Below are 26519 nucleotides of genomic sequence, written 5' to 3' on the forward strand. Positions count from 1 at the left end.
TATGGCTGCAATTAAATAAAATTATTTGCTGTGTGGCCTGCACTAATTAAGAATTTATGCCGCCTGCAATTGCACTCCAGGAATAAGTAAAAAAAAAAGAATAGTAAGCAGCACGAAGAATGAGCGGCGGAATTATGACAATAATTTGCTGTGGAAAATGCGACACAGAACGGAACCGACGAGCCCGCGAGAGCAATCTAAATAATAAAAAAGCGAGCGCATAAAAAAATTATAACTAACACTCGGCGGGCGAACAGTTAAAACCAGACGGCGGGAGCGGCAGCGGTAAAAGTTATAGACGGGTGCTATATGGAAAGAGAGAGAAACAGTGAGATCGGGAGAGGCGATAATTCTCGCACTTGCTGCACTGCGAATTCCACCTTCAGTGCGAATTCAAATGCGCAGGTGAGCGAACGTTGCGCGAGTTGGTGAATGTTTTCCAATTGGGCGATCGCTTGAAGTCCACATTGCGTATACGCAGCGTGAGCCGTGACCTTAAAGCGCGGCAAAAGACCGATAAATAGCGAACAATGTAAGTGCCGAAATTGGCAAGTGAACTCGAATGGCAGCTAGTGAAGAAATCTAAATTCAAAGCGAACACGAAACGTCTGCATGCGCTTACAAAAACTGTCTCATTAACACGTGCCCACAAATTATGAACTGTGCAAAACCTGAAAATCAAACTCCAATTTTAATTGAGTAAATACACAAAAAAATTGTCACTTTTCGCCCGAATCAGTGCTGGCTCCAAAGCTGTTTTGCTTCAAACTCGTACTGACTCGTGTCGGTAATGAGTGGTTTTCGCCACTTTAAGCCATTAAAGCCACTATTCTGTGTGCCTTTATCTTTGTAATCGGCTGACTAAATACATAAACTCTATTTTGTTAGCTGACTCTGCTGATGGGCGAAAATCGTATTATCCAATTCAAGGTTTCCACGTATCTATTTGTTTAGCTATTATTCGCCCATAGCTTCGATTTTGGTTAAAGTAGTTTGATGTAGTTGTGTGAAAATGTACCCGTTTATGATTGCCATACTTTATAAATGTTAGAAGTGGCTTTAAAACCCATTCAAATATTATAAATGACGATAAGCAGTGGAGTGGGTGAAGATAACAGAGTGAATCAGAAATTGATCGACCGAATACTTCCCGATTGTTATTACGAAAAAAAGTAGAGTTGATCCCCCAACTGAAAAAATACTAGATAGACCTCCAAGTGTAGATTGCTGTTTAAGACTAGCACGAAAGCAATATACCCTTTGTTGCACTCGGGTTAAAAGGTAGCCAAAGTCAAACACAATGAAACTTGCATGTGACGATGCTAAATGCCCAATTAGGCGGCTATAACCAGTTTGCGGTCTATTAATAACGATTGAAAAATCCCCCTAAGATACCTCGAAGTTATAAGCAAATTAATCCGTTATCGGTACCTATACAACTACCAAAATAATGCCAAAAAGCATACAGTGAATCATTTTAGATAACACGGGTACTTTTTGTAGTTTAAGGCAAAACCCTGGGAGTGGAACTGCACTTGCGATTGCAGCAATAAAAATGTTCTATAGCTTCCACACAAATGTGGAAGCCCCGATAAGATATAGAGTTGGGAGTATATCTGCGAAAGTTATACCATTAAGTGTGTGAACTAATCTAACTGGGACATACATGTGATATTTTGTGATTTCTGGCCTCCGTTTGATAATAATAAGCGTGGATGCAATGAGATCTAGCTCAACAGTAGTATTTGATAACTATAATTTTTGTGTGTTTAAATTGTTCTGAGGTATTTGCAGTACTTTTTATACGTGTGGCTATTGACCAACGTAGATAGTTCTGTTGAAATGAAGACATTCAAATGAGGAGCTATACCGGAATCGAAGTGCTGCATTTGTGCGACTTTTTCTACTTTCTTTTGTTCGGGGGAACCTCGTACTTCCTCCTCTATCAAGCCGTTCACTCTTCATTTGCTTTTTGTCGTGCCTCATTTGCGGTTTCGAGTGCTTTGTACTTGTTTTTTTTATTATTTTTTTTTTTTAGCTTTTTTTTTTTGTTCAAATAAAAAGCAGCAGAAACAGCAAACCAAACGTCACACATAATTAACTATACACAGAATGCCTCCCTTTCCCACTTGAGCGCTCTCTCTTTCTGTCACGAACCTCCGACAACTTGACGTCATTTGTCACAAAAATATATCTTTTGTATCTCTTAGTTAAATTCTATGCAAATATTTGGCCATCTTATCAATGCAGACATTTAAATTAAAATAATAATTGTTGAGCTACAAGAGAAAAGAAGTGTCAATCATAATTATACTATTGTTTTTGATCAAACATTTTCAGCTGTAATTGATAGATAAACTTAATAGACTACAATGTCGTTTTTTTTAGCTCTTGACAGCTTTATCAAAAGTTAAGAAGTTGCGCTAAATTCTCACTGAATTTAATGACCTATTTTATTTGTAATTGCTTCCCATGCTAGCTGTGCGCTCAAGGTTGCTTTCCGGATTTCCTAGTCGTTAATGATTAAGTCCCTTGTTCAAATTTGCATTCGCAATACGTCAACATTTATTCCCCTACATGTCTAATTAGTTGTACACTCGTTATTTATAAGGCTTTGACGATAAATCGCTTTAATTATAAATTTCTGTTTCGCAGCGCAATAAAGTGACGAAAAAGTATCAGAAGTCAGGCAAAAAAGCGCAACACTTGACGCCAACACAAACAGAAAGATACGAATACGTGTTTCAACGCCAAAAAAAAAAGGTTAAAACCAACAAATTGAATATACGTATAAGATAAACATTATATACACTTGGTGCTGACAAAAACCAAAAGTAAATAGCTGGTCGTAAACAATTAATTCAACTGGAGCGGCGGGGGAGAACTGAGAACGCAAACTCGCTCGGCGACAATGTCACAGTGAAGATCCCAAGACAGAGAGAAAGAGAGCCACCCAAAAGGAGAGCCCCAAACCATAGATAAGGTTTATCGGAAGACCACCCCCTCAAAAATGGCGGACGAAGATCTCAGTCCGCTGCCCTTTCGCCGGGAGCGCAATCTCAGCAACCGCAACTTCAACAAGCGCAACTCGCGCCGCCGGATCAGTCATCAGGCGGCGGAGCAGGAGCGGCATAGCAGCACGCTCGTCAGTAGCAATCTGGAGTCCAACGACGTCGCACGGCCAGTCAGTTCGGTGAGCAGCAGCTCCAGCTCGATCCAGCTCTCGTACTCCGTGAATTCCGATACGGATAGTTCCTACCGTCACCGCTCACTGCTCAAGATGCACGAGGCGGAGAGCGTCGGTGGGTTGGGAACAGAATCCACACCGGAGTCACCAATGTCGCCCCAAACACCAGATCCCGCACTGCTAGATGTCCGGCAGAAGGTGCATCGTTTCGAAGCTTTTAGGACGAACATTTGCTTCATTAAGCAGGAGAGGCATAGCCTCAAATTACTGGAGAACCGTCGTCATCCGTCGTTTGAGGATCAATCCGAGGATCACCACACGCCACCTGCCACGCCTCCGCGTCGCATACGCCTCCCGGGGCTGGGCAGCAGGGGCAGTAGTCGCAGCAGCTCCATACCCAGTTTTCAAGCTGGCATTCATGAGGTGCGATCCGAGGACGAGGTGGATCAGATATCAGACTTTGAAACGGATTCGCATACCGCCGCTGAGGAATACTTGGTTGTGGATACCACCTCGGAGGTCGTTCCCAGTGAGGAGGTCGCGGACTCAAAGGTCGACCAGCAGCAGGTGCAGCGATCCATTAGCGCAGATCAGTCCAAAGAAGCGCTCACATTGCCGCTAAAAATGCGCAACGATTTCCCCAGGTAAATAATTAGATAACGATAAACCTTATCAGTGCGGGTGGATTTATGAAAACTTTAGATTGCGGGAAAACTAACGGGTGCAGCTGTGTTATTTCGCTAATTACATACATATGTCTAATGGAAATACTTTGTAAGGGTGCGTTATGGAAAAAGCTTTTTTCTTAATTGAACGTGAAAGAAATTTATCTTTCAAACAACTCTTGTTTGTTTAGCTAGATTTATGGTGAATAATAAACATCAAAGTTTTAACTCAAATAGTTTTGTGGGCTTTCCGCTTAAGCTGCTTTCTCAAAGTATGCAAGCTAAAACAGCAAGTTTTATCTATCATCTATTGATAGGTGATATGAATTATTAGCTAGCTGTTAAACATTTTATGATAGCGTTATGGCAGGATACGCATAGAACTAGATAGCAGCTCCAACACAGTCAGCCTTCCTCCAGTTTTGACTAACTAGACTTCGCGGTCGTTCAGCTTCCTTTTCGGTGTGGAAATCAAATTATGCGAGCTTGCCCATAAAAAAGTAAGCTTTTCACAGCAATCGCACTGCCAAAACTTGATGGGCAAAGTGTTAATTGAATTTTGGAGTACATTTCGTCAACCGGTTCGTCAGTGAAACTGCCAAAAAAAAAAAACAAGCACTAAAACGGAGGATAGCCAGCTGCCAAGCAGAGCAGGCATTTCGTAGACTATTCTAGTTTTGAGAATGACAAAAATCGTAAAATGAATCCTTGGGAGCCGGTCACCTTGAAGCAGTTCCACCTCGATCATGGATGAGCCCAAGAAGGACGAGGATAGTACCAGTTCTCAAACGAATCCCGGGCTCGAGCGTCAGATCTCCGAGGAGGCTCTCCAGGAACGCGAACAACGCGCCATAGTGTATACAGCGCCCGGTGGAGTGTCCGTGAGCACAGACACCCGTGATGATCCGCTTCCGCCGCGAAAAAGGAAGAAGAGGGTTCCACCCGCAGTGCCGGTAAGGAAACGCGTGAAAGGATTTGACAACCAAACGGATGCCGGAAGTGCCGACAGTGTGAAGAGTGCACCCAGATCCCAGCGTTCCGTGAGATCAGCCAGCACTGAACTGGCCTCCAGTTCACGATCCTCTCATAGAGAAGTGAGAGGATTGCGAACACGTTCCTTAGATCGGGATAGTTTGTCCTCATATACTGATGATCTGGAAAAAGAAAATGATAAGTATAGAACAAAAGGGGCGCAAAGAAATGTAGACTACGACGCGATCGAAGTTCTCAGGGAGGGCAGTTCGGAGGCGGAAAAGGATGTGGAATCCGGTCCTTCAAGCAGCTCCTCCTCCCACTGGCGAAGGGAAGATTTTAATATTGAGGATATGGATGGCTGCCTTGCCGGGGTTCGTACCATTCACAATCCAGGTCGCACGGACTAACTGCCAACTTTGCAAAGTCCTTTTCCAGATAACCGGTTTCATTGTGACCGCACTGTCCATGGGTCTTCTTATAATGATCTCCTGGTTCATTATCTCGCAAATGGATTTTATTCTTGTGGTAGTCACCTGGACGGCCAAATCGCTTGAAGAATCCATGATGATCTTTGGTGGCCCCACTAAAGAACATCAAGACGATAGTCGTCTTTCCCCCGAGCTACCGGACTGAAGTCTCCGAAAATTGAATTCCCTGACTCACTCACTGGCTGGGCAAGCATGTATGCTCCGACATTATCTAGATCAGTTTTCAGTTGCTTAAAGGTTGACACTGCTCTTATCACTAGAGCTCCTACTGCTGACTCACCCGATGTCTCCTGCTCCCGGGGGGTTTATCTAAACAGTTATCACTGCTGCACTTGTTTTTGCCATTGTCTGGGCGGTTATTTTCATTAAGCTGTAGATAGCCAGAGTTCTATTTAACCGGGACTTACAATCTGTCTTCCTCTCCAGAAACTATCGTTCTACGCCGAGGCGAAAGACTGAAATCATTGGGACCACCAACGAGCATTTGGTGGGCAAGTTTCACTCGGTCTATCAACCCAAAGATGAGTGAGTATTACCTCCTATTATTATTTATTTTATTTATATAATCATATTTTTAATTTTTACCAGGGAGGAGGAGGTTGAGATCGAACTGCGCGATAAGAGCGACAAGTGCGTGCATCCCATTCTCGAGGAGCTGATCAAGACGGAGGAGGCCTACGTGAATAACCTGTTCACGGGCATCGAGAACTATGGCAACATCTTCCAGCGCAAGGATCTTCCCCTGGGTCTGCGGGGAAAGAAGTACGATCTGTTTGGAAACATCGAGCAGATCGCCGAGTTCCATCGCGATGAGTTCCTACCCATGCTGCAGCGCAACAGACGCGATTTGAAGCGATTGTTCGATGAGTTTCTGCAATTCCTAGATGTGAGTTGTCTTAATATATACCATAATATAATATACTGATTTTATATATTAATCTTTAGCAACATTGCTTTTATGGTTATGTTATCTTCACCATGAACAAGCAAAAATCCCTCAAGCTATGCGATCTCTACAAGAATTACTTTACTGTAAGTCAAGTCTAGTCAATTAGTCAAGTACTTTTCATTAATATATATATTTCACTTTTCAGAGTATCCGCCTGGAACGCGATGACAAGCTGGGCATAAATAGCTTCCTGGTTCAACCAATTCAGCGCATGGCTCGTTATCCTTTGCTGCTCACGCAGTTCATTAATGTGAGTAATTCTAAATGGAAGGTTTTAATAGTCATCTAACCTGATTCCCAATTGTTCACAGACCTTCTTCAAGAACCGTGACATAGTGATGAAGCCACTAATCGAGTCCTGTTGTCGCCTGGAGAAGCGCCTGCGTGCCCTGCTGACAACCACCAATGAATCGGAGATCATCAACGATATTGTGGATTGTCATGAGGTAGATAGAGATTACTTATAGGGCTTACCTCATCCGACTATTCTAACTATCCCACTCCACTCACAGTTCAACGTCTACTATCAGGGCAAATTCCGGAAGGTGAACGAGTTCCAGGTGCTCGATCACAAGCTGAAGCGCAGCTATCGCTCTAAGGTCTTTATTTTCGACAAGTGCATCATCTACACGGAGATCAAGGGCAAGAACCTGCTCTTCCATGGACGTTATCCCTGCGAGCACATTGGCATCTCGGCTAAGACCAAATCCTTTACGCTCTACTATGAGCGCAGAAAGCAGCAGGAATGCGAATTCACCGCAGATCCTGTACAGATTGCTATCTGGCTGGACTTAATCCGGGATATGATCAATAACTATGCCAACGAGGAGCGCCAAAAGCTGCAGGAACGCTACTCTCGAGAGAATGACCACCTGCATCGCAAGGCACCCAGTTTTTCGCTGTACCGCGACTCCAATCGCTTCAGCTCAGATAGTGGAATCGGCAATATCTGGATAATGCCAAAGGCTGACGAGGATACGATCAGCAATAGGACCACTTGGTATGCGGCCACGTAAGGAATGGAACAAACATCAGGCATGGAGAGGATCCTTGTCCGGCTAATGAAAATCGGCAGTTCAGGATCGATGTATAAGGAATCCAGTCCAATTACATCTGGAGCTGCCAGTGGCGGCCAATTGTCGGGGGCCATTGAGCCAAGTCAATATTCGAAATTGTTTCAAATTGCTGCTCATTGTTTGTGGCACAAGGAGATCGGGAGTCGAACGCCTTTCGCTTTGAATGCTAAGTAACCAAATATTGAATTATAAGTGTAACTTGTTAATTAAGTTGTATATATTCCTGTATTATTGTTGTCAAAAAGCGCAACGCGTTGAACGTTTACTTGTGCCTAGCTGGATAAGCAATTTTTGTTATTCGTAGATATGGATTAAAAAATAAAAGGTTAAATAATATGGAAAGTTCAAAAAATCACCGATATCTTTTTTAAAATTGGGAAGATACTTAAATAATCAAACAGCACATTAAAAACCAATACACATGCGATACAATGAAACCAGTGATTCGGTTATTATTTTTATCACGATTTCCCACTGCTCTTAATTAAGGAAATATTTGTGTACCATATTTTAGGAATAACCGTCACTTCCTTCCACTTTCCGCTAGCGAAATCACACGCTTCACAGACGTCAAAACAAATGAATCTATCATGGAAAGGTCGCACGCCATCGGCGTTGTCATGAGAAGCAGACGTGGGGCAGCTGTTACGGATTCGCTGCCCCAAGTCCCCGCGATCTCCGATCTACAGCCACCCAACGATCCATACAATTCATGCAAACCACCTCATCACTCTTAATATTGTTAATGATACGACACGCAATACTCAAAACAGCGAAACAACTTGTTTCTGAGTGGCACTTGCGCCCGCCTGTGACATCACTAAGAAAATGTATAAAAAAATACAAATGGCGCATATAAATAAATATAGGCAAACAATAATTGCCTGCTGGGTCCCCCGATCAGATCCCCATGCTCATCATTCCACTTGCAGCTCATCAATCGCGCCCAGAAGTGCTCGGTGTTTATTTATAATTCTTATTTTTTTGTGTTGCCTCATCAGGGAATTCTTTTGATACAGTCTGTCCAGCAAAATCAATTGTATAAACAATAAAATGTGAACAATTTAACTGGTGAAATTCACAAATACAAATGACAATTATCGTTTTCCCGATGATCTGTATGAGATCATCATTATTTGCACTCTTAAACGTTTAATGGGTAGGAAAATAATTTACGTTCTGGCGTATAACTATTCTGATTTCTGATTTATAACTCCATTCGCAGAGTGCCGAAAACCGATAAAACGAAACAATAGGTAACCAGTTTCAATGCACCCGAAAGTTCAAGGCGATATCGAAATCGCTGATTATAGGTGGTAGTGGCCATAATAACAGTTATTGCCCGGCCATTAGCCAAAGCCTTCGTGGCCTAATTGATATGCAAATATGAAATCATAAACGATCCAACGGAATTATTGCCACGATGAAAGCAAAAGTGTTACGGACTTTGTTGAATTCTAATCCAATGCCAGACATCGGAATGGTTTCAAATTGTTTTTCATGTTTACAAACAAAATGCTCGACGCGTGGTCAGATTTAGCTTTTTTTGTATTGAAGAGCATTCGGCACAAAAAAAAGAGAACGATCGTCATGAGCTTTTGAAGCTGAAGCTTTTTCAGTCTTTGCAAATACTCAGCGGAATTTTAGCTCAGTCGAGTTTCGCGTTTGATTCGCTACGGATCGGTATCGTAATACTGTTACTGGCCATATATAGTACACGTTTTGCCATCGATATGCGTCGAATTCGGCGGTGGTTTAGTCTATAGTGAGCTGTGAAAAAAACCAAATCAACCAATATGGAGTTGTCATTGTTCACATTAAATTTGTTCGATGTGGTCTCGGTGGTGCTCACATTTCTTGTGATATTTCTAGTGCAAATTCTTAACGTTTACTTGCATATACTCGACGATAATGCCGATAATGGCAAATCGATCGATGTGGTGGACAAGGCACCAGCGAAAGAATGCCCGTTACTTGAGTCCCAGTCACCCAGTTCACCAATCGCCACCACTCTACCGAAATCCCAGGCATCGAGCAACGGCAAGTTGGAGAAGCAAATAAGTCTGCTGGACAGCGATAGGTAGGTATAAAACCCTCTGTTTACCTAACCTAATGTTTTGTTTGAACGTGTCCCACCATCTGACAGCTGTTTGCTGTTTTTTCATCGAATTTATTGTCCATTATTGAATGTACGACCTTTGGCTTGTTTTACACCACTTACTGTGCGTATACGTGATAAGATAACGTATACGCCCCGGTTATTTTTAAGCCTTTCCACGGTAATTGCTGTCGGGAGTGGTTGAGTTCATGACATGCATGATAAATATGTTAAAAGTTAATTCCCGCGACTGATTTCAGATAAGCAAAGTGTTTTTATTATTAAGGTTTTGGTTTTAGGCGCAGGAAGGAAGTTGTTAAAAGAAATTTCAGGCAATGAGAAATTTTACAGAGGAAGTGGAACACTAAAGCGATAAATGGTGTATTTTCTCTAATCTTGTTCTATAAACGATCTGCATTTTTTTGCAATAAAGTTGATAACTAATATCACTATGCATACATTATATAAAGTATTACTAGAAAATAACAACGGTCGCGGCTTAGTATCTGGAAGTTTTAAAGTTCTAGTACGTGTTTAGGAATATAATTAATGTTGTGCACATTTATCTTTTATATACCCACATCATTTTCAAGTGTTCCTCATTCACGGCTTGCTGTTCTTGTGTTTTCGTTACTGTTCTGTTTCCAGCGGCATCTCATTGAGTTCCATCAACACCTGTTCAACAACCGCAGCGAACTCATCCCCAACATACCGAGCACCCAATGGCTTCCACTCCTTCCCATCGCACACGCTCAGTTTCGAGACTCTGGGCGATGAGTAGTAAGTACAGCTGAGAGTGTCATAGCCATCCTAAATATCCGTTTATTGGTAATTGATTTGGCAACTAAGTAATGACCATCCACTTTGTCCAGCCACGAGGATGAGGACACATTGTCCTTGGAAAATCTGTTTCCCTGCGATCAAACCGAGATCTATGCCTCCAAGAAGATCAGCTTCATAATCGACGAGCTCATCCAGACGGAGGTGAACTATGTGAACAATCTGAAGAAGGGTATGCTAAACTATGGACAGCTGAAGGATGTCGAGGATTTGCCAGAAGCCCTGAGTGGCGAAACGAAACAAAAGATGCTGCTGGGAAACATTAAGGAAATACTGGAGCTGCATGAGAAGGAGATACTGCCGCTCATGTTGCGCAATCAGCGGGATCTCAAAGGTCTATTCGATGAGTTTGCTGCTCACTTCGAGGTGAGCTAAGGGGCATGTTTGTGGAGGGGATGCTGAGTGGGCTGGGTCCATTAGCCAAAGTCGTGTCGTTGAGCCAAGTAGCCGTTAGACAGGTTCCGACATCTCATCTATCAAAATTCTTTCGTCTTCCGTAGGCACTTGGGGTGCCTAATTTCAACCTCAAATATTTACACATAATGAAGTGGATAAGTCTTTTTTTAAACATTTATTTTTTGCCCGGACTTGACACCTGCATTTCGTGTCTCGTTTCTTTATTATCTTTTGCTTTGTTAAGCTTTTTTATTATTTTTATTATTTGAACGCCGAGTGATTCGTGTCTTAATGCAAATGAAGTCAATGTGGGTTATGCAAACTGTGCCAGAATCTCAATTGATGATTATAATTTAATTTTTAGTAATATATTTCTACTCACACCTCGCGACAACTGTGTCGCCAAATTCATTCATATGCCAGTGCGTGTGTCGTGCAAAATTAATAAACGATTTTCACAGAAAAAACAAATGTATATCCCAGATCACTTGCAGAATGACGAATGGGTTGGCTTAGTAAAGTCCCCTGATAAGATTGAAGTAATCAGCAGAACGCCGTAATAAAATACGAAAATACACAACACACAGCCACAAAAGCTCACACTCAGTTACGAAAATCAGTTGAAAATTGTTAGGGCAAACAGACTCTATATTGTATTTTTTTTTTCTGGGCTGGGGTTCCATTTGCCGGCAGCTGACGTCATCGGTTCTCGGTGAGGAGAGTCGACAATTGCTGTCCGGGGCTTGGCGTTTCAGCATATTCAGATATACATAGCTATAGAAATCCCCAAATCATCTCGTTAAAAGTACTCATTTCGGAATGATTTTTCGGGCCTCTAGAGAGCGGCCATGTGGCCATGTTGAGCTGAGTGTTGACAACGCAAATGATCAATTTAAATTGAAATGGAAATTGTCTGAGGCATTGTGGAATTCTTGTTCGGTCGCAATTCTCTTATGTCATACCCGAGTTCCCAGAAAACCCGAATATAAATTAAGCAAGGAGTTACAGTAAGCTTATTAACTGATCCAAAAGCAGGTAACATTCTTGTTGAGCACCCCGAGGATTTGGCATCTTAAGAACTTAATGTTCGACAGACATGCTAAGCCCCTGGGATGTGATTTATGCTCTTGTTTGCACTTTTTTTGTTCCTTTTACCCGCAACCACTTTGCATTCATTTTTTTTTTAATTTGGCCAAACCAAAACAAACATATCTGACTCACAGGACCAGAGCCAAGCGAATATTTTGCTAAATATATCATAAAAACTGCTCAAGATTTGTTTATACATATTTTCTAAAAATTTTACGTTTCCCTGCTCAAATTTGGCAGCATGCTGCATAAACAAAAGAGGCGAAGCCAAAACGTTGATAAATATAAACTTGTGCTATGAATTTCCTCTTGACTCGTCGTCATTTGCAAATTAATGAGGCTTTTCACAAGCAATTGCCAAATCGATTAGTTCTAGCCTGGAGAGGCCTAGAATTGATGAATGCTAGATCTTGGCCAGCCGGAGATTCGGAATCAGTTTTTGGTCTCGAAAGACAGAAGTTTCCATAAATAGAGTCGCCTTCATTTATTAATCGGCTTTAAATTGCCAAAAACATCAAGTGACAAGCGTGTCGATCAGACTTCTCACAATCAAATCGAATCAGCCACCAGCGGAAAATCAATTAAAAGTTTTACCACATTCGGATGGATGCTTTTGAGTGGTTGAAGGAAAGGGGTTGGGGAATTCTGAGATTGATGCAATCGATTTGGCGATCCAAATTGTTTTAGATGTTTGCTGCGAAATAAACAAAAGAAGATTATATTGATGGGGAAGCCGCTGTAGCTATAAATTCTATTTATACAGCTGCGTGTTAAGAGAACAATAAAAATACTTCAAAAACTAATTTCTTGCTTGCAAACTCATTGAACAACATGAAGAAAACAGATTTATGCTATTATTGTTAGGTATTATATCTGTTACATGGTTAACTATTTGATGAGCGCCAAAAACCATTAACCATAGCTGACATCTAGTTTTGATTTATATTGTACAACAGCGTGTGAGATATATATAAAAAGCAACCACATTTTTCTTTAGACAGTCCGAATTACTACATTAGGAGGAATGCACTGTAGCTAGCAATTTCATGCTAATAAAATTCACGCCCACCAAAGACAAATTTGCAATATGCAAAAATATATATGTGTGTATATATATATATTGTCACCTTTCGCCCGCCAGACGAGGCGGCAATTGTTTAAGGCAGTCATTTGTCCAGCTAAATCGCATTAGACATGCAAAATGGAAAGGGAAATATTATGGATAAGTCCGCAGAGAGATGATTATCATATCATCTAAATGCAGAACTTCGAGCTCTGATTCTGATGCTGCAGTCGGGCGGAGCTAATGAAATTAAAATGGAAAGGAAATCGTTAGACAGACAATTTTCTTTGCAGTTTGCACTAGTTTCGGTTTTTTTTTTTTTGGGAAAATATTTGCATTGGCATTGGCCACAGATAGCGACAGGAATTCCAAATTTTCACTCTGGCTTTGCCAAGGCCTTACCACTTGGCCCGCTCTACAAGTCCGGAGTTACGTGACTTAAATGCTTAAGAAATTATGATTTCGCCAACAGGCAAACTGGCATGTGTGTGTATATAGTACAATATACACATATGTATATATCAAACGATGTGCCAAGTGCGAGAATAAAGCACATGGCCCAGACACAAAGGTTTTCCCAGTTTCGACGAGGTTAAGATGGGTTATGATACGGTTTGCTGTTTATTACCTTACAGAAAAATAGCTTCTATTGCTATGTGAGCTTCACTATGGGGAAGAAGTCTTCTATGCAACTGCGACAGGATAATCGGCTGTGGTTGCAGGTGAGTTACCCAGTCAAGCGCTATCCTTAATCTAAAATGTTAATATTTCAAATACCTTTTTAGACATATCAAACCCAAATAAAAGACAAGCTGGGCATCGACAGCTTCCTAGTTCAGCCCATCCAAAGACTGACCAGATATCCATTGCTCCTGCAGCAGTTCATATCGGTAAGTGACTAGATTTTGCATAGCTTTCCTTTACTAACTAATCTTAACGATTTCAGGAATTCTACAAAAGTGGAATTAGTTGCAAGCCAGTGCTGACTGCAGTTTGCAAACTCGAGACGCGCATGCGACGCGCTCTGGATGTGGTCAATCAGGCCGAGGAGATACCCAACATCGAGGAGCTCAACGAGGTGCGTCATGAGCGTCTATGGGATATGGAATTGGCCACTAATTCTAGTTTTTCATCTTCCCCAGTTGGACGTCCTGCAGCTGGGAAACTTCCGCCGTGCGACGGAATTCGACGCCCAGCACTTTCCCACCCGGAAAAAGTACCGCTCCAAGGTGTTCCTGTTCGATCGCTGTTTGGTGTGCACGGAGGTGCGAAAGAAGCGGCTGGCCTACCGGCAGCACTACAACTGGGAGCACGTGGAGCTGCAGAGGCCACTGGACTCGGTCTCGTCCAATGCCAACAAGATCATTAACCTGCTAGTGAAACAGGAGGAGGGCGGATCTAGTGTCGGCTCCAAGCGGGAGGAGTACTCCTTTATGGCTGCGGAGGCGTCGGTGGTGAAGCAGTGGCTCCAGGCCACCCACAAGATCATCGAGATCGCACGCAATGAGCACGCCAGGCGGAACACCTTTAGCCTGCCCATGGACCTGGTCCTCGGCGTGGTGCTGGCCATCTGGCTGATCTGGCAGTACTTGTAAATAGTTCCCACCTCAATGCAACAACCATGTCCACATGCCCATCTAGATCGTAGATATCTAAGAATAAAGCTAAGTTATTTCGTAGTCCTGTTCTGTGTCGTCCTCGCTGTTTGTCCAAGCGTAAAATAAGCTTGCTGCAGTCGCCTGACAAATATTCATGATAAATTGCCTTTGCAGTGGCCAAGTCCCGTCTTGTCGTTGTCCTTGCTGCAAAATGTAAATAGCTCTTCATCTCCTTTGGCCGGCACACACAAGGCAATCCCAATTCCCGTGCAGTGTGTGTGTGTGTGTGACAGCCACCGAAAAATTTATGACAAATCTTTTTATTTAGAATTTATGATGGCCCAATGCAGGAAGCCACCCAAAAAGAAGCCAAGTCACGGCGTACGGAAATCTAATGAACCGCATCCAAGGATGTGAATATGAACTGCTCAAGATGCTGATGGCTTCTGGGAGTGTGTTAAAAGCTAGTTTGTTTGGCATCAGCATGCAAAAGGTCGAAACAAGATTTAAAATCCGATTTAACATATTCATTTTTAGCCAAAACCTAAAACCGGTTAATGTGTTTATCCTAAGCTTAGCTAACAAACCTTTTAAGAGATTCTGTTTTAGTTATGTGATCGGTTTTTATTTAGATATTCATAACATAACCCTGAAATCGGGCTACACTTTTCAAACATTCCTCCCAAAAGACTGCTTATAAAAATATACCTTTCAATTTATATTTTTCTGGCTGTACTGAAACCACTGTATGACAGACTTCGATTAAGATCAAATCAAAAACTGATTTCCCACATTACACGGCCTGATTATCCGGTCAAGCGATGGTCAAGTATTCATAGTATATGCTATATAAGTATATATATATAAGTATCTGCCTTGCAGATTTGTTGCAACTTCAAAGAGCTAGCGAAAATAGAAAAAACCATCCAAGAGTGCACTAATGAAGCTGAGCAGGATGTGGGGTGGTGGTATGCTCCATCTGGCTGTATTTCCATGTCCTTGGATCCGTGGGTGGAGTGGGTTTGTATTGGTGTTTGTGCTGGGGATGTGACAAAATTTGCACAAAAGCAATTTGTTAAAAGGGCACAAAAAATAAAACGCGACTCCCTTGACATCTTGCTGCGGAAAATGGAGCATGGGGGGGATTGGGGGAATTTTCATGTGAGTTGCTGTCTAAGCAAATTTTGGTTGCTGCTTTTCCTATCTGCGCCCTATATGTGCTCATTTTGTTGGTCGCTCGCTGTTGGTTTATTATATTATGTCATTTATGTTGGCATGCCGCCATCGCATCCGCTTGCCGTTTGCTCAAGGGATAAAGGATGTATGTACGTAAGTAGTACGAGTACGTAGCAAGGCAGCTGGCTAAGGGATAATGCCCGTGTTCTTACCAGGCAGCTTAAGTGTATTAATGTCTGTCAAGTAGTTGTCACAAAAGTGACGTGTATGTAAACGATTTGACATTTTTATGAGCCAAAAAGTCGCAGAGCTGAAAAATTACAAAATTTCCGAGAGACGTTTCTCCAACTCATCTCAACTCATCTTATCTCTGCTCTTTCAATATTTCTGGGCCATTGATTCTCGAGTTGTGCTTAATTTTTGTCTATGCCTCTCACGTAGTTTGTTCCACACGCTCCACATGTTTTTTAAACTAAATGCATAATTCGGAACGCTGCAAAAAGTGTGGAAAAAGAAGAATTTGGCAAATAGAATTGGAGAATGCCAGGGGCATAATTTATTTGAATTTTTTTTTTCGGGACACGTCGCAGGACTGCGAGGCTGCGAGGACGCCGAACAAATTTGCCAAGTAATTGCACAAATTATTGCACGTAGGCGGGCAACACATGGCACTGCGTATCTGCCACACGAACACTCATCCACACCCACTCACCTCCCCCTTTTCATGCTACATTAAATTAACTTGACATATTCGCAGCATTCAGAGTCCGGGCCACAACTGTTGCTAATTTTTGCTTAATATGCCCCACACACGAATTTATCTCCTGCTCCATTGGATTTGTGCGTATCCAATTCACGCCACAGCGCCAGTTGTTGTGCCCCAAACCATCGACATCGACACATACCCACATATGTATACTCCTCGATATCCCAGCCTTTATCTCACCCACCAATCTACGATTGTATGGCCATTCCATGTAAATGCAGCACAACACTTAGGCACGCATCCAGCACACATCTTCATCCACCCGTCCAACATTTACTGCCTCGTCTCCGGATTTGTGAATTCGTTTAGTTCTTCTGTTTCGGGTGCTTGAAAAAGTTCAAATTTCAGCTGCGAAATGGCACGTGAAACAATGTGCTTTTCCATTTGGGAGTTGGAGTAATCGGATGGTAAACAGTGGTGTTCATGGGATGTCATTGTGAAGTGTTAAAAAATGTAGTTAGTTTGAGAATTCATCTATTCGTTAAAGATTGTTTAAATAGGAGTTGAAGTAAGGATGGACCATACTTAATTATTTTATTTTCCTAATCTTTTTTTTTTATTGTGAAAAAATACCATTTTAGCCCACTGTACTGGTTACGGTGGCACAAATCAAGCAGAGCGACAAATGCCCATGCGAATGTGTGAATTTGCCGACGATGACAACTGATAAAAGATCGAATTGCGCATCTGAATCCCATGGAGAGTTCCAGGACACGTTTCGCAAAAATGGACGGGGAGTGGAATGGTTGGGGGAGATCCTTAAGACCTCGGGTTAGGCATAATGTCGCCAGGCATTAGATAAAAAACAAAGGCATGTAATTTTCGGGGCATGGCCTAAAGCCACAGAACGAGCCGAGCAGCGGAAACGGAAACGCTCGATAATCGCACGGAGTGCATCGTCATGTGTGAATGGGAGATTTCGATGGGGTATGTGGTGGGTGGGCACGTTCAAGGATGAGGTTGCTTCCTGATGGCTGATAATGCGGGGCGGCGAATCACGTAGGGCTGGGGAAATACCCACTCTCTCATTGATAAATGCCCTCCGTTAAGTGGCATGTTTTGGGTTAAATGCGGTGTAAAATGTGCTAGCCCCCTAACCTCTAATGGCATAATAACCTGGCACTGAAACGAGACCATTAAGGGCTTACTGAATGCCACCTTGACTTGCAATAATCCCATTTCCACTATCAATTATACATTCAAATCGATTAAACTCAAACTTCATATATTTTTTTTTTGGAAAACATTTAATGCTCGGTATTTTCTTCGTGTGTAATTGAAACGAGAAATGGTAACACCAGCTGAATGACAGTTTAGTTAGCAGCCGGGTCAACAAGTCACAGCACCTTGAAACTGTCAAGCTGGCGCACTGACGCAAATAAATCGCCCATGGTTGGCGCACCTGACACTGTCAACATATGTATGCATGGAGTTTCTGGCGGGAAGTTGGGGAGTTGCTGGGGAGGCCTTGTACATACATCTTGCTTACAGGACGCCAAATTGAAATTTAAAACGAGAAAACCAATAAAAAACAAGTTACAGACGCCACCGACGGGCGGCAATACAAATTGCACTGACGACAGCTGAAAGGCCAGTGCGCTGAGCCAACCGAATCCGCCCAGAAATCAGCCAGGAAGCAGCCGAAACCACCCGATCCCAAATGCAATTCGCGCCCGGGACCAGCATACAAATGCCTTCAGCCAAAGGATAATATAATGCACGTTGTTGAAGAATAATGGTCCTGCCAGAAGACAACGTCGCCATCGTCGTCCAAGGGACTAAGCATGTCTGCCATTTCGAAAAGAGGAAGGGCACCAAAGGAGGCAGCCAGGATGGGGGAGCCCCAGCCATTCAGGATCCAGGGAGCGGACAATAACGATGCCGGCTTCGGCAATGACAGGCAATTTTAATAGAATCTGCCGCCGGGTTTGGGGATGCGGACTTAACTTGGTGCGTGCCTTGGCCGCTTCTCCGGGCACACGAGGAACATCCAGGACAGCTTGAATTTGCACCATCAGCCTACCAGTTCCCAAGTCCTTCGAAGGATACCACCAATGGGTGGATGAGGTGTGATTTATGTATAGCTAAAGTCAACAATCAATATTCAAATTCTCATCAAACCTGTTGAAAGCTGTCTGCTTTAAAAAAAAATCCATGAATGTTTAAAATAGAAGCACTTGAAAACGTCCTTATAAATTTCTTATTTCATGCCACATCAATTAGCAAGCACATATCAATTTGTCTAATTCGTAAAATCCACGATTGTTATCAAATTTTTTCGCAAATTTCTGTATCTCTGTTTTGTATTCGATTGGAATGTCCAAATCAATAGATAGCCTCACCGCTGGGGACTTTAGACCTGGACAGAGAATAACAAGAAAATAAATTTCCCTCTTGACTCAATAAATAAAATCAATGCTTTGAAGCCCAGATAATATATATATTAGATTCTTATCATCCCTTGCGAATAAAAGTGTTGTGTGTTTATAATCTCATCATATATATTTCGTACAATTAATAATCTCAATTTATTGCCTGGCTGTTCGCCATGTTCCCCAGTTGTTTACAACTTGGCGTTGACGTGAATGGCCAGCACTCCATCGTCCTCGGAGCTGCCAATGTAGATGGAAGCCCGTCCGTCGGATCCGACGGTGACGGTCTTGCCCGTGCAGGAGGAGCCGCTCTTGGAGCCGGAAATGACGTCGCAGTAGGTGCCGGCGGGCAGGCCCGTCTGCAGGGAGCTGTTCAGGTCGTAGTTGTCGTTGTTGAAGGCCACGAAGCCGCGGCTGCCTCGGCTGAAGGAGATCTGGTTGCTGCCGTTGTCCCACCAGTTCTGGATCTCGTCCAAGCCCACGGTGTTTCGGAAGGCCACCATGTTGTAGATCTGGCGCCAGCGGTGCTCACACACCCAGCCGCCGCTGCAGGAGTTGTCGCTATTGAAGATGGGCGAGGCGATGTTGTGGCCGTCGGTGGTGGGCGGGCCCTGATCGGTGTCCGTGAAGGAGAAGGAGGACATCACGCGGGGAGTGCCGAAGGGGTGCGCCAGCATGAAGGCGGAGGCCATCTTGTACTGCTTGGGCACCTTGTAGGTCAGAACGTCGGCGCCTCCTGCTCCATGTCCGCGCTGATTGTCGTGGTTGTCGACGAATACCAGGGAGCGGTCGGAGGCAGCGAAGCCCCAGGCGGTGCCCCAGTTGGTCAGGTACTGCAGCTGGTCCTTGCCGCGGAAGACCTTGCCGATGGAGTCGGAGTGGCGGAACTCGGTGATGGCGCCCAGTCCGGTGTACTCGGACTTGCTGATGGCCTCGCCGCCCATGTCGATGACCTCCTGGACGATGTACGCCTTGGATCCCGAGGCGAAGCCGTGGTCGGTGTTCAGGTTCTTGAGGCGGCCATAGATGACGGCCAGGTCGGCGGGCCACATGTGCTTGGCGGCGTCCACGCGGAATCCGGCCACGCCGAGATCAATCAGATGGTCCAGGAACTCGACCACCTTGTCCTGCACGTAGGAGTTGCCCTGGTTAAGGTCGCGCAGACCGACCAGCTCGCAGTTGCGCACCTCGTTGGCGTCGTTGTAGTTGCTGATGGCGCAGGTCGGGTTGAAGTCCAGCGAGGAGTAGGGCACTCCGGGATAGCTCTTGCTGCTGGGGCTGGCGGTGCTGCCGCCAGTGCCGTAGGTGCCTCCGTCGGCGGCCATGTGGTTGAAGACCACGTCCACGTAGGTGCGCACTCCGACGGCGTTGCAGCGCTTGACCATGCTGGCGAACTGCTCCTCGTTTCCGGAGCGGGTCTCCAGCTTGTAGGAGATGGGTTGGTAACGTTCCCACCAGGGGCGGCTGTCCTTGACGGCGTTCTCGTTCACAGGGGAGACCTGAACACCGGCGTAGCCATTGGGTCCCAGGAAGTTCTCACACTCGGCAGCGATGTCGTCCCACTTCCACTCGAAGAGGTGGACCATTCCACTACGACCGGAGGCGTAGTTGGTGTCGAATTGGGCGTTAGCCACCGCCAGGAGGGCGAGGCACACTATGCTCTTGGCCAGAAACATGGTAATTCCAGATGGAAGTTCAGTTTCACTCTGGTCGGAACTACTCAGAGCCGCTCCTTATATAGTGGACCCCACTGCTACTTTATCTGAGGGCTTCGCGGGGAGTGATTTGTGACTGCATGGGATCTTATCGCTCCCTAAGGGGTTTTTTCACGCATGGGGTCTGACTGGCGATTAGTTTGTCTAATCAGAATTTCGAGCAGACTGGAGATCGCAATTTTTCGCTGATGATTAGTGAGTCGGCTTATTTTCGTTATATTTGTATCAATAACTCATCGGGAAAATGCATTCCTTTGAAATCGGTTTCAGTTGGGAATTTATTGACTATTTATTACGTTCACGCTCCTAGGAGCGGGTTTACTGTGAATTGTTATTTGGATTTTTTAGCGTATTTGAAAGCATTGAAATCATGCAATATCGCCTAAAAATGTTGAAAATAAAGGTAGCAAGCGATTTTGGTTTGAAGCTTTGGCTGCGCCGTTCTCTGGAATACGTGACTTCTGGCCTTGACTGGCGGCCACTTGATCTCTGGGTTCTGAAGTGGCGGAATGTTAACACGTCCAGGACGACGGATTAATTGGCGACTGCTGCGCAACTTATCTGTGTCTATGCAGGACCTTTTTCGGCTTTGCATGCTCACATTTCCTTCCTGTCGCAGTGCCAAATGAAATTTGCAGAGCAAAGAAACGTAACAAAAAAAAAAAAACAAGAATGGCAAAATGCAACACATGGAGCTAGTCAGACTCCTTGGGGCGCTTCCTGTTGATCCTTGAGCGCATAAGAGCGTCCTGCCATGCCGGATGTCTCTGGGTAATTTAGATAGCTGCAGTTCTTGTTGCTGCCGCTCAAAGTTGCATAATGTCACTTTGAAAGTGTCGCAGGGCAAAGGACATGCGAGCACCCACAGGACATGCAGACATCTTAAAGCTGCGATAAGCCGGCAACGATTTTTATGAAATTCCTAAGACGGCAGTCTCCATTCGCTGTTTGCTTACATCGCACCCTGTTCCTTTTTACTTTTGGCTCTTAGTCAACATCCTTTTTTAATGTGACTGTGTATGCCCGAAGGATTTGTGCGTAATGAAAAACTGTCACGAAGGGCGAAGGATGAGCCTAAGCCATTTCGCAGGTATGTGTGGAGAAATTGAAAAGCGCTAGTCGAGATCCGGGGGAGCATTAAACTGGCAAATTTGTGACCAGGACTCGGGCCAGGACATTTATGGCCGACAGACGGCGACGACAGCGACATAAAAACGGCGACGCCTGCGTGATAAGCGCATAAATCAGTCGAAGGACGAAGAAATCCCTTACCCCAAAGCCTCGGACTCAACCCAAGACGTAACTCCCCATGTAGAAGATACTTTTTAATTTCAGTTTATATCTCGCTGCAATGTGGAGTTACTCGGGTAATTCGCTTCCCAGTTAATTTTGTTTTCATTTAGCCTAAGACTCCTGAAAGTTCACAGAAAATTAACTTTCTTGCTTACAAACTAAAGTCTCACAATTAATTACCACAATTTTCTAAGACTGATAAATTAATTTACTCTTATCAACTTTTTGGATGTTAAGACTTGCAATTAATTAACAAAGTTTTGATTTAACTGATTGTTTGAATTCACCTTATCATCGTCACTCTAAACGTTATCTCATTCTCTTATCACATTCAAAGAACAATAAATCATTCAAGCTACACAAATAATAGATAAAGCTACAACTATAAGAAAATTTAATTATTATTCAACGTCAAGGGTTTGCTGGACACATGCCAAAATGTTATAAACAATATATCACACCTGCTGATTTCCTGTAGTGACAAACCTACAAGCCTCTTCACCAGCAGCAGCAATCACTTTTCCAACGAATCATATGCGCAATGATCAAAACGCGAGCTGAATCCCTTATACCCAAAGGACAACGGCGAAGGACATTCTGGTAAGCTCATTGCTTATGCTCGAACACGAAGCAAATTCAAATTACAAATTATGTTTTCGTCATTGACCCAAGTTTTACGAGAGTAGCCCCTCCCTTGGAACACCCCACAGCATCCGATGGTCAATGTCCGCGCGGTGTCAACTATTTAGTTTCCGGTTTTAACTTGCGCCATAAACCGGGCGTTATGTGTCCGCTTTTATGGCTTCTAGCGACGTCCCGTCTTCATTGTTTCTTAATAATCCGACGAGCGTCTTCGGAGTGCACACGTCCTCGCATTAAGGATGTTTATGGGCCAGACACTGTTTCCACCGGGAGCTGGTGATTCTGGGGGTGGTGACCCCGACTTCTACCCGGCTAGTTGCATGCCGCACATACTTACGCTGCGCTGCAGTCATAAATGCGCTTAATTGGCAATTTTTGTGTGAGCGTGTTGAAATTTTTACACCCCACCCGACTCGACCGAAAGTTGCAGTCATAAATAGGAAATATGTTCCTGGAGTGCCGGCAAGTCCGTTGGCCAAGTGGGGGTATTGGTTTTTATGGGTCATGCATGAATTTGCCGGGATTTATATGCGGACTACATGACCTGGATTCTTATGGCGCACAACCAGTGCCATTCCTTTGGCTAATCAAAAGATATTTCGGGAGCCGAATGAAATGAATATGGCTCGACCACAAATGAACATTATCTTTTTAATACACGAAACGATTTACTTTATTATTCATAAACATTATAGCTCTGCAATAATATTTCCCCACAAACGGTGAGAATATAAAAATTACCTGTATTGCTCACAAATAATTTGGAATAATTTTGTTAATTTCTAAAAGCTTGTTACATGACCGGCAAAATATATTGATGTGTTGTCTATGATATAAAAAGCAAATGGATGAGTAGCCAAAAAATATTTCACCCCATTAAAGGTGTGTGTCAAACTACCATTGCCTGAAATAAAAAAAAAATAATAGAACAGTGTCTTTCAGGATTTTTAGATAATTAAATTTACCAACATCTGTACTTGGCGTACCAATGCCCTGCTCCTGAAACTCAAAGGTGACTACATGAATAACTCCGTCAATCCGAAAGTTGGTATTCCTGTGAAGCAACGTTGAAAATGACTTGCTGGGCTTAAATATATCCTTGATGCCCATCTTTTCAAAAGCTGGAGAGAGTTCTAGATCACTGTGTATCTTAAATTTCGGTATACCCACAAACACATCCATCATAGTGAGGTTCCTGGCAACGCTTAAGATATTCATGGCCTGCAGCTTCATTTGCAAGGCAGCAAGTCCATCAGGCTGATCGGGCTTTATCAAGAGCATTCGGAGATCTCCATGGGAAAAAGGCACCAGGACGGCGGTGGCTTTAAGATTCCCTAGGATGCCAAATGCAAACTTACTATCCTCGTGCATCATGGGTATCATAACGCTCTTTGTGGCATTTACTCGAAACTCCCGGGGATATGTGGCCTCCGGATTGAATGTCCGCTCCCAACTCAAATTGAAGAAAATGGCATTTACGAGAAGTCCTTGGCTGTTCGGTTTCCACCAGCTTTCTTTTACCACCTGCCCAATTTGCTCGCCCATTTCATGGCTGTAAAATGTATTAACCTCGTCTAGCTGTTCACGAGCAAAGGCGATATTACGAGCTCTTCCCTCTGTATGCCGCATAAAAACTCTATATTCCGTGGACATTTTCATATTCTGACGTACATAGAATCGGGTAAGACTCTTGGCCACAGGTGCCTTCTTCACACTCATGGCAAAGATTTTCTGTGTTTTCGGCTTGTATTCAGATAGATGGGTTCCTCGATAGTGCATAGCCTTTCGAATTTGCTCGGATTCATCTTCCTCCACGCCCACATAGATGAACAGCATGCTGGATCGTATCATCTCCGTCGAGAACATAATGTTCCTGTTCGAAAAGCTGTTCACGATGGCTGCGTAAAGTTCATCTGGCAATTGTGAATTTTTCTGAGCCCTGTAGCGTGAGATTCCTAAAAGGATTAGCAGTAGCACGTACATTATTTATAATATTACTTAATACTACTGTTAATTTGTTAAGCTAAGATGCCCACAATTTCAAGCGTGTAATTGAAAACTCTTTGCGTAAAAATTGCAATTCTAGAGGTGATACATGAGCCAATTACTGATGGTAATATCGATATATTGAATTAATTTTTACATACTTTATAAACACCACATTAACTTGCAGTATTGTGAAAATTAGAACAATATAAATTACTCCTTGTAGGCCAAAGTTCAGATTGATCACGCTTCTAGTGGCGTGCAAGTCAAGTGGCCAATAAATCTCCAATATCAACCAATATCTGAGGAATGCATTGTCTTGATGTTTACTTATGTCGAACTAATTATAATTAGCCACCAGTCAATAGGTCTGCGCCGAGCTAAGATAACACGCCTTAATCGCGATTTAATCAACTCAATACATACAAGAGAACGTAGCGACTTAGGGGCGATAAGATCAATCCGCAAATCACTCCCGGCAAAGCCGAATAGGTTTGGTCATCCTATATAAGCAGCTGCATCGACACACTTTTAATCAGAGTGAAATTTAGCTTCCACCTAAAATCATCATGTTTCTGGCCAAGAGCATAGTGTGCCTCTCCCTCCTGGCGGTGGCCAATGCCCAATTCGACACCAACTACGCATCCGGTCGTAGTGGAATGGTCCACCTCTTCGAGTGGAAGTGGGACGACATCGCTGCCGAGTGCGAGAACTTCCTGGGACCCAATGGCTACGCCGGTGTTCAGGTCTCCCCTGTGAACGAGAACGCCGTCAAGGACAGCCGCCCCTGGTGGGAACGTTACCAACCCATCTCCTACAAGCTGGAGACCCGCTCCGGAAACGAGGAGCAGTTCGCCAGCATGGTCAAGCGCTGCAACGCCGTCGGAGTGCGCACCTACGTGGACGTGGTCTTCAACCACATGGCCGCCGACGGAGGCACCTACGGCACTGGCGGCAGCACCGCCAGCCCCAGCAGCAAGAGCTATCCCGGAGTGCCCTACTCCTCGCTGGACTTCAACCCGACCTGCGCCATCAGCAACTACAACGACGCCAACGAGGTGCGCAACTGCGAGCTGGTCGGTCTGCGCGACCTTAACCAGGGCAACTCCTACGTGCAGGACAAGGTGGTCGAGTTCCTGGACCATCTGATTGATCTCGGCGTGGCCGGATTCCGCGTGGACGCCGCCAAGCACATGTGGCCCGCCGACCTGGCCGTCATCTATGGCCGCCTCAAGAACCTGAACACCGACCACGGCTTCGCCTCGGGATCCAAGGCGTACATCGTCCAGGAGGTCATCGACATGGGCGGCGAGGCCATCAGCAAGTCCGAGTACACCGGACTGGGCGCCATCACCGAGTTCCGCCACTCCGACTCCATCGGCAAGGTCTTCCGCGGCAAGGACCAGCTGCAGTATCTGACCAACTGGGGCACCGCCTGGGGCTTCGCCGCCTCCGACCGCTCCCTGGTATTCGTCGACAACCACGACAACCAGCGCGGACATGGAGCAGGAGGCGCCGACGTGCTGACCTACAAGGTGCCCAAGCAGTACAAGATGGCCTCCGCCTTCATGCTGGCGCACCCATTCGGCACTCCCCGCGTGATGTCCTCCTTCTCCTTCACGGACACCGATCAGGGCCCGCCCACCACCGACGGCCACAACATCGCCTCGCCCATCTTCAATAGCGACAACTCCTGCAGCGGCGGCTGGGTGTGCGAGCACCGCTGGCGCCAGATCTACAACATGGTGGCCTTCCGGAACGCCGTGGGCTTGGACGAGATCCAGAACTGGTGGGACAGCGGCAGCAATCAGATCTCCTTCAGCCGAGGTAGCCGCGGCTTCGTGGCCTTCAACAACGACAACTACGACCTGAACAGCTCCCTGCAGACGGGCCTGCCCGCCGGCACCTACTGCGACGTCATTTCCGGCTCCAAGAGCGGCTCCTCCTGCACGGGCAAGACCGTCACCGTCGGATCCGACGGACGGGCTTCCATCTACATTGGCAGCTCCGAGGACGACGGAGTGCTGGCCATTCACGTCAACGCCAAGTTGTAAACAACTGGGGCAAAGACCAAGGCCGAAAAGCCGAGCAATTACTTGAGATTATTCATTTTTAAAATATATATTATGCGATTATAACACAGAA

At 44.5% G+C, this 26519-nt stretch overlaps 6 protein-coding genes and 1 non-coding gene across 10 annotated transcripts; 5 read left to right on the top strand and 2 right to left on the bottom strand.

Annotated features, from left to right (window-relative positions):
- The first annotated feature begins 384 nt into the window (after positions 1–384).
- Positions 385–7686, top strand: CG46491 (uncharacterized protein). Of its 2 annotated transcripts, NM_137344.4 has the most exons (8): positions 385–532; positions 2656–3831; positions 5742–5840; positions 5904–6201; positions 6261–6347; positions 6410–6514; positions 6576–6710; positions 6777–7686. In NM_137344.4, exons 2-8 carry the CDS (start codon positions 3011–3013, stop codon positions 7278–7280), a joined length of 2049 nt encoding a protein of 682 aa, NP_611188.3. In that variant the 5' UTR covers positions 385–532; positions 2656–3010; the 3' UTR covers positions 7281–7686. The 2 variants fall into 2 exon arrangements, with proteins under 2 accessions (NP_611188.3, NP_001261041.1); NM_001274112.1 differs by lacking the exon at positions 385–532 and having other exon boundaries at positions 3103–3831.
- On the top strand, positions 4465–5722 carry CG46492 (uncharacterized protein). Its single transcript, NM_001414113.1, has 2 exons — positions 4465–5198; positions 5263–5722. The coding sequence occupies exons 1-2, from the start codon at positions 4599–4601 to the stop codon at positions 5458–5460; spliced, it is 798 nt and encodes a 265-aa protein (NP_001401010.1). The 5' UTR covers positions 4465–4598; the 3' UTR covers positions 5461–5722.
- A 1301-nt stretch (positions 7687–8987) lies between the features above and the next one.
- Positions 8988–14504, top strand: CG15611 (uncharacterized protein). 2 transcript variants are annotated; one of them, NM_137345.3, is made up of 7 exons: positions 8988–9420; positions 10087–10218; positions 10311–10644; positions 13462–13548; positions 13612–13716; positions 13773–13904; positions 13969–14504. In NM_137345.3, exons 1-7 carry the CDS (start codon positions 9137–9139, stop codon positions 14419–14421), a joined length of 1527 nt encoding a protein of 508 aa, NP_611189.2. In that variant the 5' UTR covers positions 8988–9136; the 3' UTR covers positions 14422–14504. The 2 variants fall into 2 exon arrangements, with proteins under 2 accessions (NP_611189.2, NP_725655.1); NM_166218.2 differs by lacking the exon at positions 10087–10218.
- Positions 14505–18779: 4275 nt separating this feature from the next.
- Positions 18780–20447, bottom strand: Amy-p (Amylase proximal). Of its 2 annotated transcripts, none has more exons than NM_001299589.1 (1): positions 18780–20447. In NM_001299589.1, the coding sequence occupies exon 1, from the start codon at positions 20412–20414 to the stop codon at positions 18930–18932; it is 1485 nt and encodes a 494-aa protein (NP_001286518.1). In that variant the 5' UTR covers positions 20415–20447; the 3' UTR covers positions 18780–18929. The 2 variants fall into 2 exon arrangements, with proteins under 2 accessions (NP_001286518.1, NP_536346.1); NM_080421.4 differs by having other exon boundaries at positions 18853–20447.
- Positions 20448–21238: 791 nt separating this feature from the next.
- On the top strand, positions 21239–24780 carry asRNA:CR45272 (antisense RNA:CR45272). Its single transcript, NR_124590.1, has one exon.
- Spn53F (Serpin 53F) lies at positions 23042–24381 on the bottom strand. Its single transcript, NM_001043088.2, has 2 exons — positions 23354–24381; positions 23042–23292 (listed from the first exon to the last, which is right to left on the bottom strand). Exons 1-2 carry the CDS (start codon positions 24369–24371, stop codon positions 23171–23173), a joined length of 1140 nt encoding a protein of 379 aa, NP_001036553.1. The 5' UTR covers positions 24372–24381; the 3' UTR covers positions 23042–23170.
- A 127-nt stretch (positions 24781–24907) lies between the features above and the next one.
- Positions 24908–26513, top strand: Amy-d (Amylase distal). The gene has a single exon (NM_079044.2). The coding sequence runs from the start codon at positions 24944–24946 to the stop codon at positions 26426–26428; it is 1485 nt and encodes a 494-aa protein (NP_523768.1). The 5' UTR covers positions 24908–24943; the 3' UTR covers positions 26429–26513.
- Positions 26514–26519: the final 6 nt, after the last annotated feature.

The sequence above is a fragment of the Drosophila melanogaster genome, chromosome 2R (genome assembly GCF_000001215.4).
Source record: "Drosophila melanogaster chromosome 2R".
Classification (NCBI taxonomy): Eukaryota; Metazoa; Arthropoda; class Insecta; order Diptera; family Drosophilidae; genus Drosophila; species Drosophila melanogaster.

What these genes read in the sequence shown, in the direction of transcription:
- CG46491 (NM_137344.4), top strand. Translation starts at nt 3,011, where the DNA reads ATGGCGGACGAAGATCTCAGTCCGCTGCCCTTTCGCCGGGAGCGCAAT. An exon ending in GTCTATCAACCCAAAGATGA is followed by an intron (nt 5,841 to 5,903) that starts GTGAGTATTACC and finishes AATTTTTACCAG; the next exon opens with GGAGGAGGAGGTTGAGATCG. An exon ending in ATATTGTGGATTGTCATGAG is followed by an intron (nt 6,711 to 6,776) that starts GTAGATAGAGAT and finishes CTCCACTCACAG; the next exon opens with TTCAACGTCTACTATCAGGG.
- CG46492 (NM_001414113.1), top strand. Translation starts at nt 4,599, where the DNA reads ATGGATGAGCCCAAGAAGGACGAGGATAGTACCAGTTCTCAAACGAAT. An exon ending in TGGATGGCTGCCTTGCCGGG is followed by an intron (nt 5,199 to 5,262) that starts GTTCGTACCATT and finishes GTCCTTTTCCAG; the next exon opens with ATAACCGGTTTCATTGTGAC.
- CG15611 (NM_137345.3), top strand. Translation starts at nt 9,137, where the DNA reads ATGGAGTTGTCATTGTTCACATTAAATTTGTTCGATGTGGTCTCGGTG. An exon ending in AGTCTGCTGGACAGCGATAG is followed by an intron (nt 9,421 to 10,086) that starts GTAGGTATAAAA and finishes TTCTGTTTCCAG; the next exon opens with CGGCATCTCATTGAGTTCCA. An exon ending in TCCTGCAGCAGTTCATATCG is followed by an intron (nt 13,717 to 13,772) that starts GTAAGTGACTAG and finishes TAACGATTTCAG; the next exon opens with GAATTCTACAAAAGTGGAAT.
- Amy-p (NM_001299589.1), bottom strand. Translation starts at nt 20,414, where the DNA reads ATGTTTCTGGCCAAGAGCATAGTGTGCCTCGCCCTCCTGGCGGTGGCT.
- Spn53F (NM_001043088.2), bottom strand. Translation starts at nt 24,371, where the DNA reads ATGTACGTGCTACTGCTAATCCTTTTAGGAATCTCACGCTACAGGGCT. An exon ending in TACGCCAAGTACAGATGTTG is followed by an intron (nt 23,293 to 23,353) that starts GTAAATTTAATT and finishes TTTTTATTTCAG; the next exon opens with GCAATGGTAGTTTGACACAC.
- Amy-d (NM_079044.2), top strand. Translation starts at nt 24,944, where the DNA reads ATGTTTCTGGCCAAGAGCATAGTGTGCCTCTCCCTCCTGGCGGTGGCC.